General features: G+C 37.9%; 2 protein-coding genes across 2 annotated transcripts in view; one reads left to right on the top strand and one right to left on the bottom strand.

Annotated features, from left to right (window-relative positions):
• Positions 1 to 58: 58 nt before the first annotated feature.
• On the bottom strand, positions 59 to 8,988 carry derl2 (derlin 2). The gene is made up of 7 exons (XM_044332773.1): positions 8,843 to 8,988; positions 5,572 to 5,637; positions 5,045 to 5,118; positions 4,286 to 4,379; positions 2,818 to 3,013; positions 2,591 to 2,681; positions 59 to 610 (listed from the first exon to the last, which is right to left on the bottom strand). The coding sequence occupies exons 1-7, from the start codon at positions 8,933 to 8,935 to the stop codon at positions 505 to 507; spliced, it is 720 nt and encodes a 239-aa protein (XP_044188708.1). The 5' UTR covers positions 8,936 to 8,988; the 3' UTR covers positions 59 to 504.
• LOC122967955 (rapamycin-insensitive companion of mTOR-like) overlaps positions 8,958 to 13,165 on the top strand; it is a 46,408-nt gene continuing 42,200 nt past the window's right edge. The window contains exon 1 of the mRNA XM_044332771.1: positions 8,958 to 9,029. The gene's annotated coding sequence lies outside the window, so the exon portion shown is untranslated. The remainder of the gene's footprint in view (positions 9,030 to 13,165) is intronic.

Raw genomic sequence — 13,165 nt, forward strand, 5'->3', positions numbered from 1 at the left:
TGAGACTTCTTTGGTTTCATGCAGTACTACAACAGTCAAAAGAGATGAAACCAAAGCATCATTTGCCACACACATTTATTCTTTAAAAAAGTGAAATGAAAGAAAAAAAGCACTCTCCATCTGAATAAATTCATTTCGATAATATTTTACTGCTGTCATTTTTTGACTCTTTTATATGACAGTTGTTGTATTGTCAATTTTTTTTTTTCCCGAGATGAAGACAAACATCAACCAAGCCATAAGGCTCACCGTCCATCCAAAGCTTGTGTCCTCTAAAATAGTCTTAGAGCAACAATCTGGCATCAAGAAGAGTTTCTGAGGATGATTTAAGCCCATATACAAAGACAACAGATGGTTATCTCCAGACAAGTTCTGGTTGTTTGGCATTCTTCATCCAGAACTAAACAAACACGTCAAGAACAAAGACCATGTTCGTCCCCTTCATCTCTCGGAGGGAATGTCCTTTAAAGTGACCTGACAATCAGGGATGATCTCGGGGTGTATTTAACCTCCAAGGCGTTGTCCCTCCCCCCAGGCAAAACCTCCCGGGCGCTCCTCAGGCAGGGGGTTGTAGTTGGCATCTTCCTCTGGAGTGTCAAACAGCATCTTTCTGTGGGAGACACACAGAGGAGGATGATGCAGGATTTCTTAAGACATACAGAAGTGTTCATAATTGATGTGATGATTCTTTAGGCCGACATCTATGTAAATAAAGACAATACATCTCTGCATGACTGTTAGTGTTGGTGGTTTGGGGCTTTGGAATGGTGAATGACTTGTATAGCGCCTTTCTAGTCTTCTGCCCACTCAAAGCGCTTTTTATCATACGCTGATGGCAGGGGAGGCTACCATGCAGGGTTCCAACGTGCCCATCAGAGGGAATCTAATCATTCACCCACATTCACACACTGATGGCACAGCCATCAGCAGCAATTCGGGGTTCAGTATCTTGCCCGATCTTCCGATTGGTGGACAACCTGCTCTACCTCCTGATCCACAGCTGCCCCATTAAGAGTCGCCATGTTGATCAGTCTCTCTATCAAACACTCTGATCCAGATCAAAACATCTGGACTACTAGCCAGATAAAAAATAGATTTCTGTGGGCATTTTGTATCTACACGACAGAGTAGAGAGGGCAGGGAGCGAGGGAGAGTGTTCCCCAGCTGGATTTTAAATGGGGACGTTGTGGTTCATTGGTTGGTGTCTTAACCCATAAGTCACGGGGGAGCTCCTTCTGGCCAGATTTAGCATGTCTTTTAATGGTCCCAAAAGGATGATTCCTTATGTTTTGGTGAGCCTGTGACCTTTCATCAAGCACAAATTTCCACTCATACACAAGAAATCTCAAAAAATCTCATTGGAAAATAGCCATGAAATTTCCTAACCAAAGTCCCTCTCTCTCTCTGCCTTCTGCTTGTGAGATTGGTTTGGCTTCCTGGCTCAGAAGCCAATAGGCATCAGGAAACTACCTACACCTGAGTAATTGAGGCATCAGCCTATTTAAGTGGCTTCATTGTTAACCTCTCTCTGTTCTCTTCCTCCAAGGCCTCCACAAGACAGATGGTTTTGTTTGTTTGCTTGTTGTTGCTTGCTTGTTTGTGATGTGCATTATGTTTGCATGCATCACACACACAATCCACGCACTGCATCCATTACTGACCTAGCTGACTAACATTATTATTATATTGTATCTTAAGTTGAACCAACAATTAACAAAAGTTAAGTGTTGGTTCATTATTATTATGAATCATTTCGATACAATAATTTTAATGGATATCATTATACACTGTTTATTTAAACATTTATTCCCCTTTTCTAAAGTTTTGTTTAATTTAATTTTGGTATTTTAACCAATGACACTTTTTTTCATCAAGTTTTATTTCCTGATGTCATTTTTGATAATGGAGACACCGACGTCACTCTAGTCTAGATAACAGGAACTAACTGGCTAAATTTGGTAGCAGTTGTTGAGCTTGCTTGGAGGAAAGGGGCATGTGATGAAAGGCGAAGGGGCGATGATAACACCACTGTCATGAAAATTACATTATAAAATAAAATGCGTCTTTATAAATAGTGACATTATGAAATAAAACATACTTTTGATAAAGGCAATTTTTAAATAAAAAGGTCTATTAAGAAATAAAAATGAAGTCCTATACAACTCTGTTATTATGGAGATAAGAATGATACATTTCATAATGAGTTGAGTTTTAATGCTTTTTGAAATCACTTCACAACTTATTGGTTCATTTATAAATTTTGCAGAATTTATTCATGTGATTATATATTTCATTTTTATTTATTTCATATTGAATACTTTGGGACTACCTCCATTTTGGTCACTCTGTGAACTTTCCTCTGAAACCACCATGAGGACTAAATGTCAAATTTGTACAAAAATACAATCAAATACATCACAATCTAATAGGCAGACTGCCATGAAATTTACTTACCCATTAGCTCCCATGCAAATAAAGTTCTAACATTCATTCCTGCACTTTCAGAGTGTAAGGTGTGTTGAAAATTGCATTTGCTGGAGCTGCTAGTAAAGCTTTTCACCTAAAATGTTAGAGGAAGCTAGGGACTCACATGATAGATGGGGTCTTGAGCCACCTTCCACCACCTGGCTGGTTGGGGAAAACATCCTCCAGGAAGAAGTACACATGACCAACAGCGATACCTCAAGAAAGGTAAAAAATCATTTTAACACAAGCACCATTCATACTGTACACCACCAACCATATCAGTTCTCTTCAGCCCTTTAAAACATCAGTAAGGAAAAAACAACAATGACTGCAGGTGACAGTGATAGGTACCTAGAAGATCCACGATGATGGAGTTGCCCAGCAGAAGTGAGAATCCCATCAGCACCCATGGCAGGAAGGGTGCCTGGAAATTCAGCAGCCCAAAGAAATTCATGCGAACGTTTGGGTTTCGTCGACTCCAAACGTACACCAGCATGATAGTGAAGGCTTGGCCCAGGAACACCAGACTCACAAAAGTTCCAAATATCTGAAACCTTGTTAAAGAACATGGCGAATAAATGAATTCTACTGACTGTATCATGAGGGACAAACTGGCACCATGCTGAGTTCTAACATTAAGTGATATATTTTTGGCCAGTTATTTAATGCTGCTATTATTAGTTGCATTTGTGCAGTCCGAGGTCAAAAAGCAGCTGAAGGCATGCTACTCTTATTTTAATCATATATGCTTATGGGTTTTGGTATGCTGCTGCTGTTGTAGTGGCTTATGGCACTTACATACAAACATTATGTCACTCATGCTCCTCTGACAGAAACCACCCTTTACCGGCATATACTGGTTGGGCGCCAATATTGTTTTAGTGTCATATGCCAATTCTTTGTGTAATGCCACTGACTATAGTGGTATGTCACATGACAATAACATTTCACTTTATATTCCACTGGCACATACCTCTCCCCACCACCACATGATGGTTATTACTGATATATACTGCTGCTGTGCTGATGATATGCCTAATAAAGAACAAATCACCACAAGGTTCACATCTGTGACTTTGAGTGAAATGTCTACTAGAAATGAAAACTACTCCACAGATTACCATGAAGTTTAGTATAGGCATTTATGTCCCTTTCAGAATGAATTTTAATAACTCTAGCGGCCCCTGAAACTTTTCATCTAGCGCCAACATCAGGTCAAAATATGTCCAACACCTTTGTTTATGACAAATACCTGCAAAAAAACAGTAACATTCCCATAAACCTCAGCTGTACTTGGTGTAGAGCTAACTAGGACATGTTACCATTGTCACTGTGACCCTTTTAGTATGCTGATGTCAGCATTTAGCTTAAAGCACAACTGTGCTTGACTACAGTCTCACAGAGCTGCTAGTGTAGCTGTAGACTTTTGAGGCTTGTTGAGGCTCTTGAGCTCTGTGAGCTGCAGAACAGATAAATATGAATACCAAACAAAATATGAGGAAAAAAATAGGAAAACTAAATAAAAAACAGGTTTACAGAGGTTAGTAGTGCTGATGTGAAAAGGGTTCTAGTAACGTGTACAGTCGTATTGCATATTTGTTTGATAAAGAGACAAATACGCAAGAACATCAACCAGTTGTTACACAAATCCTACATTCGTCTTCTTCTTTCTGCCTTAAATTTTTTCTGCCAAGCTATACTAGAGAGCTGTCAATGTTGAGGTCAGTATAAGTAATAAATGACATTGGTCATTGAATTGTTCAACAAGGATCTCATTATCTGTATATTAAAATGCTTTTCACTTTCATGGGAAGGATACAGTCATCAGAAGCCCACCAAAGAGGAACATGAAGACAAAGTCAGCCGTGCGTCCCCTGAAAGAGCCTTCCTCTAGCATCCGACAGTATCTGTACCTGAAAGCAGATGGTTAAGGAAATGTACACAGAAAGTCTGCCAGAACCATTTGACGGATTTCCTCATCATCTACATAATGAAGAACTGCCACAGCATATGTGTTTATGTGTCATTGGTTTGAATGATTGAGAAGATTGAGTAGAAGTTTCTCAATGTTGTATACTATACAGATTGTAAAATTTGGGGCGGCTGTGGCTCAGGAGATAGAGCGGGTCGTCCACTAATCAGAAGATCAGCGGTTCGATCCCCGGCTCTTCCAGTCCCCATGTTGAAGTGTCCTTGGGCAAGATACTGAACCCCAAATTGCTCCCGAAGGCTGTGAGTATTAAATTAGATCTCCTGATGAGCTGGTTGGCAACTTGCATGGCAGCCTCTGCCTGCAATGTAAGAATGTGTGTGTGAAAGGGTGAATGTAGCGTAAAGCACTTTGAGTGGTCGGAAGACTAGAAAATATATAAAATGTAGCCCATTTTACCATTTGTGGTTTGTGATATTGGGTTATATAAATAAAAAACTGACATGACTCCATTTATATATAAAGACAACATTTTACTGTGAAGTTGCATCATCCCATCTCTGAAAACACGTATCCCTTGTGAAACAGAAAGTATGTAAAGTCACTTCACATGATAAATGCAATGAAACTGAGAACTGAGAAGGATACAAAAAAATCATATTGAACAGGAAATTGAAGCCAACTGGACCAAAAAACAGGAAGTTGGTTATTAGCCGCCATACCTACAAAGAGAGAGAGAACATTCAGCTGTACGTAACATACAAGCATACAGTAGAATAAACAAATCCAGAGGTCATTTCCTTGATTAGAGTGATTAGAGGCTTTGTTTAACTGCAGAATGTCTAGCAATTAGTCAACATACTGAAGAGAGGCAGGCCGCATGACGTGAATGATAACTATTTATGCAGTTATTATAAGAGACCCGTTCCTTGTGCAAGCCATCCCACCTTAAGACAACAGAGCTAATTATATTTGATTTATAAAATGATGTGCAAAAACCATTGATAATCCATGTGGTAGATGTCTGTTCTCATTAAAAAAAACCACTTGTTGCCCAAATAAGTCAGGTAGCTGAGATAATTGAGGCTGTGAAGTATGTGAAATGGTATGTGCCCTGACACTAACCCCTGAGGATGAGGATGAGCGGATGAGATGAGATGAGCCAGATTACTCACCTGGTAATTCCTTAGAATCAAATCCGGATTGAAGTATAGCTGAAAGGGTGTGATGATCTCTAGTTGCTGTGACAAGAAGACAACAAAAGACAATGTTATAGACGGTAACAATAATAATAAAGAACTTCGCAAAATGATCCAGATGTGACAAACATCTTTTCCTGGCTGAGCTCTTGAGATAAGACATTTACACTGAATGATACGCGGGAACTTTAACGGAAGCTACTTCTCTACATGGAAATGGAGTTTCAGTTTGTACATTTGTGGTGTATTATTTGGATACATGTAACGACATTAGAAGAGTGCTTCTGCTTTAAATCAATATTCAGTCATAAACTTGGTACGTGGTGTTTACACATAACCTCAGTAAGAGAATATTTGAATATGTGAATATAAATGGACTCACTGTTGACTCATAAAATCCAACTGTCATTACTTTGTTTAACCAAAACACACTGAAATCTCTCTGTTAAAACCTATGACTAGATGTGTCCGTCAACATTACAGATTCCACATCTGCACGCATCTGCATGAAACTAATGTCTTTAATGCATTATAGTTATTCATGATCATTTTTGTGAAATATCAACTTCACAAGACAAGACAGCATCAGAAAAGAGCACTAGCCTTTGAAGAGCTGCCAGCTGCATGAAGCTAAAGTGCAGCCTATCAGTGTAGAGAATTTTCAGTGGCGTGGTGGAAACTGTGACAACACCTTACAAGAAAAACCAACAGTTTACCTCTGAATATTGTAATACATGAAGTGCATGTGGTTTATGGTCGAGCGCAGTGTCATGTTTGTGCATCAGAAACGGAAGGTGGAATAGTGAACGTGTTCTTACCCGTTTTGACGCAATAAGTCTGAGCTGACCAAACAAGTGCAAATGAAACACTTTCTCACTTTTGGGTGTTTTGTTTTATTAAGAGTTCCCTCAATAAAATCCATTTATTGGACCATTGACTAAACAAGCGGAACAGCCTTGAATAAATTCTCAGCCTAATCCACTCCACCTGCGGTTTCTCTTGTGGAACCATATGCAAAGTAGGGAGTATCACTTCTCCTCAGGACAGAATGAAAGTCGACTAAAAAAACCACGGTTGTATGAACACTTCAGAGAAGAGTACAGAGAAAATGAGGCCAGGGTTTCAATTGTGTGACCAATTAGCCAGCTTATTAATGTAAAGGTTGATGCAAGTTCAATTAGATTAAGACTAAATTTCATTATTCCTCAGTTGCAAATGACTCCATTAACCCCCCACTAAAAATAAAGGTCATTATGCATGACAGCTTCTGTCCTGTGAATTATATTACAGACAGAGTTCATTGAGAGAAATAGGAAAATATCAAAGTGTCTTGTTGTCTTATTGTGGTATAATGAATGATGAAACTGAAGTACAGTCAAGTGATACAACTTTCTTATCCTTATTATCAGACTGTGACACCCAAAATATCCTCACATTACCGGTCGATACATTGCATCAAAAGTTATAGGATATTTGCGCTGCACAGACATACAAAAACACAATACCAACACTATGACAACAGCACCACCACTTATGGGATGCAACCAAAACTTCCTTTACATCTTAACCACAGTCACAGTATGTTTCTATAGTTATGGGAACTCAATGCAAAAACCCTAGCAGCCTGTATATGTGACCCAGGTACCTGTTTAACACTAAATCTGCAACACACAAGATCATTCCCTCTCACATTCATTTGGACACGTTGAACTAATCAGAATAAACACCACACTTGTGACCTGAGTATGAGCCTTCGAGAGGACTGCAGGACTCACAAATTTATCTGTAGTTTGCCAGTGACAATCATTTATGAAACAGGACGCTGGCACCTTTTTGTAAACAGTGCTAGCGAATCAATTTGTGAAATGGGCTCCTGAAACACTCTGGCTGATTCCCCTGTGCAGCACCTGCTTCTTCAAGTCATACATGCTCTGCACCGACACCAAAACTTCAGTGTACATACAGATCATCCTCTCAGGGTTGTGTGTGCGTCACCATTTTGAATGGTTGTCAATATCTCTCTCTCTCTCTCTCTCCGTCCCTCTATCTATATTATCATTATTCAGTGAGTCAGAGAGAAATATTTATTTGACAGGTGGAATTACTAGTTACCTACGGGATTAAGGACAGAGTTACAGTTTTTCAAGTCTGTCTTAAAACAACAGTTAGGAGCCCGAATGAACATTGAAACATATTTTTCTTGCTGTAATCATTCCTCCTGTTCATACTGACTATAAGAAGATCCCTTCATAATGCACTTACAATGTAAGTGATGGGGGACAAAATCCACAGTCCTCCTTCTGTGTAAAAATGTATTTAAAAGTTTATCTAACGCTGAAATGAAGCTTTCAAAGTCTTCTTAGTGCCAAAGTCCCTCTTTTTGTTACTATACTTCCACCGCAGCTCAGCAGAGAAACACTGTCCGAGGAAACACAAAGAGGGAATTTGATGCTAAAAAGACTGTAAATGTGTCAGATATCCACTTGATGTGACTAACTCAGACTGATGAAGCCTCATATAAGCTTCAGATACACTTTTAAATGACACTTTTAAATGGACAAACTGGATTTTGGCCTCAATCACTTACAAGCACATTTGAAGGGGATCTTTTAATAGCCGGTATGAACAGGAGGAATGATTACGGCGAGGAAAACCTCTTTCACTGTTCATATGGACATCTCACCGTTATTTTAAGAAAGCGAGACGAGAAGAAATGCGATAATATATGATCAATTTCTAACAAATGTTGCATTCTTATTGATTAAACTGCCCACCACTGTTATTGTCATTTATAGATAGATAGATAATGTGCATGCATGTAATGTTTATAATGTAAGTTTACCATGATACGGTACTAGATCATTCGGGAGGATTTTTAGCAGGTTTCCTCTTGAGAGAAGAGAACTGTTACCTGGCAGCATTAACAGGAAAACACATAATAGCCGTGTCGCCATTCTGTAATCTGCCAAACTACGGAAACGCAACTTACCGGGCGCCTTCAGTTTTGGTTCACGTATTAAAATAAAGTCCGTCGGCTCCGGAGACAGGCAGCTCGGCTTTCAGCTTATTTTGTAACTTCAATCAGAGCGTTAACATCCTGGATAACCGGGTTTGGACACGTATCCTTCTCAGAGGAGCTATAGCTAAAGCATCGAGCTAGTAGCAAAGTAAACAGGTTACCTTAACTCCGTTAAGCGACACCAAGCTTTGCCCTAGCCAACACGGTGAGCTTATGAATTTGTCTTACCACTGCAGCAGTTGTGAGGACACAGGCGGTTGTATATGCCCTGGTAACAACAGGGATCTGTAAATACTCCTGCTGTAAGGTCTGGTAAGCCATTTTGGACAGACTGAAAGCTTCCGGCACTTTGTTGACACGTCATTCACAAGGCGAATGGTGTTGCGTTCACCCACGTGGGATGCTGTTACGTCAGGTATTAAAATTCTGCTGTTATTTGCCAGAATATGAACCAACCAGAAATATTATCCATCAAACAACTCCACCAGAATTGTATATAGGGAATTCACATCCTTTTTTGAGTATAAAAAATAAGAATAAATATGTAAGGGAGATAATCCGGATTGCACAATTAGTAAAACTGCTTCGGTATTTGTTTGGAATAATCTGTAAACAAAAAAAAAAAAAACATGTTTATTACTAAAATATTTTTTTGTTTCAAATAATATGTAGTTGTTATTATTATTATTATTATTATTATTATTATTATTATTATTATTATTATTATTATTATTATTATTATTATTGTTAGCTAATGAAATGTCTGTAAAGAAAATGTATATTATTAATCTTATTTCTTTATTAGCAGAATTCCATATACACACCAGCAAATTTGCAATACAGAAACCCAACTTTACTTTCTTCATGTCCTACTTAAAATCCTACTGGACAATCTAAAATACCGCACAAACTATAAAGCTGTGAATACTAGAGCCTTGGTCCATTTTTAAATCTGTACTAATGGCAAACTTCCCAATTTAAATATTGTATGAAGCCTTGTAATGAATTTGATTTGTAATTAATTTAAATTAGTTTTGTTTATGTCTGCTCTTTATTTTTATTTATTTATTGATGTATTATCTTGTCTTATTTATTTACTGGGCTTATAGCTCATTTTCATCTGCAGTCCCTTCAGTAGATCACAATTAAAACATATAACAGCACAATAACAAACAATACAAAGCAAAAAACACACAGGACACATAATACGAAATACAAAGCTACACACAATAGCACATCACATACACCCACAATGTCAACTAGAAATTAATAATGTAAGCTTGTCAAATTAAAAGCAAGATAATTTGCGTTCATGAGAAGACCTCAGCTAAATAGCTTCACTTTGACTTTTACAACCAGAAAATCAACATTTTTACTACAATCATCTACCGAAACACTGTGGAGAATTGCATGGGAGCAAAGCACCTCTGGCAGCTTAAACTATATTAAACCAATTACAAATTATATCATTAATGTGCCAATTTGAGCAGAACCCCTTCATGATTAATAACATATCTTAAACTTAAAGAAAATGTGGAGGCGTCATTAAAGTGACTTTAACCAGTAACACACACAGCTTACATTATGAGCTGCTTTCCTGGACTATGATGAAGCCAGGCCCTACACTACAGATGGTTAGTTGTGGTAATAGTCAGGCTAGTGTCAACTGTGTGCTACAGTACAAGCTCTAACGTCAGGCATTAGCCAGACTGAGCATCCCAGCAGCTAACCTCTGCTTCCTATTAGCGAGCTAATGTAATGCGAATCAAACAGTTTGTCAAACTCAACAGTACAGTATCTATTTTAAAGTCATTTAAACTCAGGATTCATTTTAACCAAATACTTTAAAAAAGTGCTTACATGCAACATCGAGACAAATATTGCTAATGTTAAATGCTTGGAGCCACTTGGCATTTTCAAATGTATTTTCTCCATATCGGTATACCTACACTTGCTGGATTCTTCAATATATTAAAGTTTGATAGACAACATTGTATAAAACCTTAGAAAAGCCAACAAACTTTTTAAAAGATCCTTAAGGCCTCTTACTGCTGTAAAGTCCTCCCGCCCTCTCACCTTTACTGACTGCCAAAAGTAGACTACGCACATGTGCAATGCACATGTTCATGTAAAAACAACATGAAGAAGACCAACTTTCGCTGTTAAGGTCATGTGATTTCCTGTCAACTGCGGACAGCAGACAACTGTCTGCCATTTTGTCTGCATCCAGGTACAGCTTTAAATGGTTTTACTCTTTTGTCATGTTAAAAATATATGTCTGAAAACACTGCTCAAATGTATTTGATTATTGGCTCAAAAGTTTTGAAAAAATAATCTTGGGTAGGCTGAAATGAGAAAGATGTCAATAATTTTATTTGATTGACTTAAAAAAAAAATGAAAATGACCAGACAAAATCACAATTTTATTATATAATACCTAAACCTGCAAATGACAAAACACGCTGGGCGTAAAACTTTGTAATAAGTCATCCTTTATAAAGGGTTTGTAAGTGCTAATTAATGGCTTTAATAATAATCAAAGTCCAAGAAAATATTCAGCTGTAAGCTATTATTAGGAACAAGTTTTTGGTTACCAGATTGTGAAAAATTCCTCTAGCTGTGGCTGTGGAAGACCCTCTTGTGGACAACTTTCCATATGGAAAAACTTGCAGACAAATATGGAAAGCTACAGCTTTGGATCAACTGTAACTGCCCTGTTTTATGTTATTGTATACCGACCACCAAAACCCAATCATGCCTTTTTAACCAAACTCTCCAACACGGCTTGTGTCAATGTCATGTCAACGTCATCCATTGTACTTGATTATGATAAGGTAGTAATGGCAGGTAGTTTTAATGTCCACACAGTTGATAGTGCTTCTTCCTATAGGCCACCTTGTAGTTTTTAAACATTCACAGTTTTTCAATTTACAGAACATTTCAAACTCCACACATAATCGTGGGAACATTTTAGATTTGATTTTTACCCTGGGCCTAAGTATAAATTCACTGTGCCTGGAGGATATTTTTATCACACACCATAAGTCCAATGTTTTTGATACTGTCCTCCAATACCACCATCATAAATGCTAATATTGTCATACTCATCGGCTGATATTTCTTTGCTCCGTTTTCACCTCCATGACACTGAACTTATCCCCATTTTCTGATAATGCTTTTTGCATTGATTCTGAGCAATTTTTAGATTTTTTTTGTAGACAAGATCAAGATCATCAGAGCATCAATCACAGCTCCATCCACAGATTTGTATATAATCCCATCATGCAACCATTCAGTGACACTATACCAGTCCGCACCCACCTCTATCAATAGCTTAATGGAGACAGTGTCACATCTACAACCTTCTTTCAGTCCTTATGATTGCATTCCTGAGAAATTTCTGAAATAGGTTCTGTAGGTCCTTGGTTAGGTCCTTGGTTATTGGCCATTACTAATGCATCCCTCAACTCTGGTTGTTCCTAACTGTGTTAAGTTAGCTAATGTGCAGTCCCTGCTCAAAAATCCTGATCTGGATCCAACTTTATGTAATAATTTCAGGCCTATCTCAAAATTACCTTTTATTTCAAACATTTTAGAAAAAGTGAAAAGTGCCACACAGTTAATTGAGAATCTAGAAGCCAACTGTAATTAAGAAAAGTTTCAGTCTTTCGTCAAAAGCACAGTACAGTGCTTGCTCTCCTAAAGGTGGCATTTTAATAAAAGCTGGCTCTGGGGACTTTTGTTGCACTTGTGTTGTTGGATCTTAGCTCGGCTTTCAATACAGTGGATCATAGAATCCTCATTGACAGGCTATGATAGTGGGTTGGCCTATCTGGTCCTACTCTTAGCTGGTTTATAGCCTATTATATTTATCAAATAGACAAGTTTCTGTTTGATGCTGCTGCCTTGAGTTATGGAGTGCCTCAAGAGTCTATTCTCGGCCCTCTTAATTTCTATTTATATGCTACTGTTGGGCCTTCTAATTCGTCGTTTTAATGTGTCTTTCCACTTTTACACAGACAACACATAGCTGTACATTTCCGTCAAATGTGACAATCCCAGCATCTGTCTGACTTAAAGGACTGCTTGGACTCTATGAGAAGCTGGATGTCTCAAAACCTCCTTAATTTAAATGAGGATAAAACAAAGGTACTTATTTCTGGCTCTGATATGATATTATATGATATAAATATGATATAATATTTCCCTCTGAAATTTAGTGGAGTGGAAGTATAAAGTAGCATCAAATGGAAATACTCAAGTAAAGTACAAGTACCTCTACTTAGTTACTTTCCACCACTGTAAATGAGTTTAGTATAGAGAGGCAGACTAAACTGGGGAATGAACCAAAAGACAGTAATGTGCAGGTAATGTGGATAATGATAAACAGACATAATGTATTCATGCAAATGCGATTCCACAAACAATCTTTTCACAAAAACTGGTCTGAACTGAAAGAAAAGAGCAAAGGGATTTTGTATGTCAGGTTCAACTCAGCAAACAGCCTACATCCATAACTCATATAGTTTATTGACTTAGATATCATACTAC

This window comes from Thunnus albacares, chromosome 18 (genome assembly GCF_914725855.1).
Source record: "Thunnus albacares chromosome 18, fThuAlb1.1, whole genome shotgun sequence".
Lineage (NCBI taxonomy): Eukaryota > Metazoa > Chordata > Actinopteri > Scombriformes > Scombridae > Thunnus > Thunnus albacares.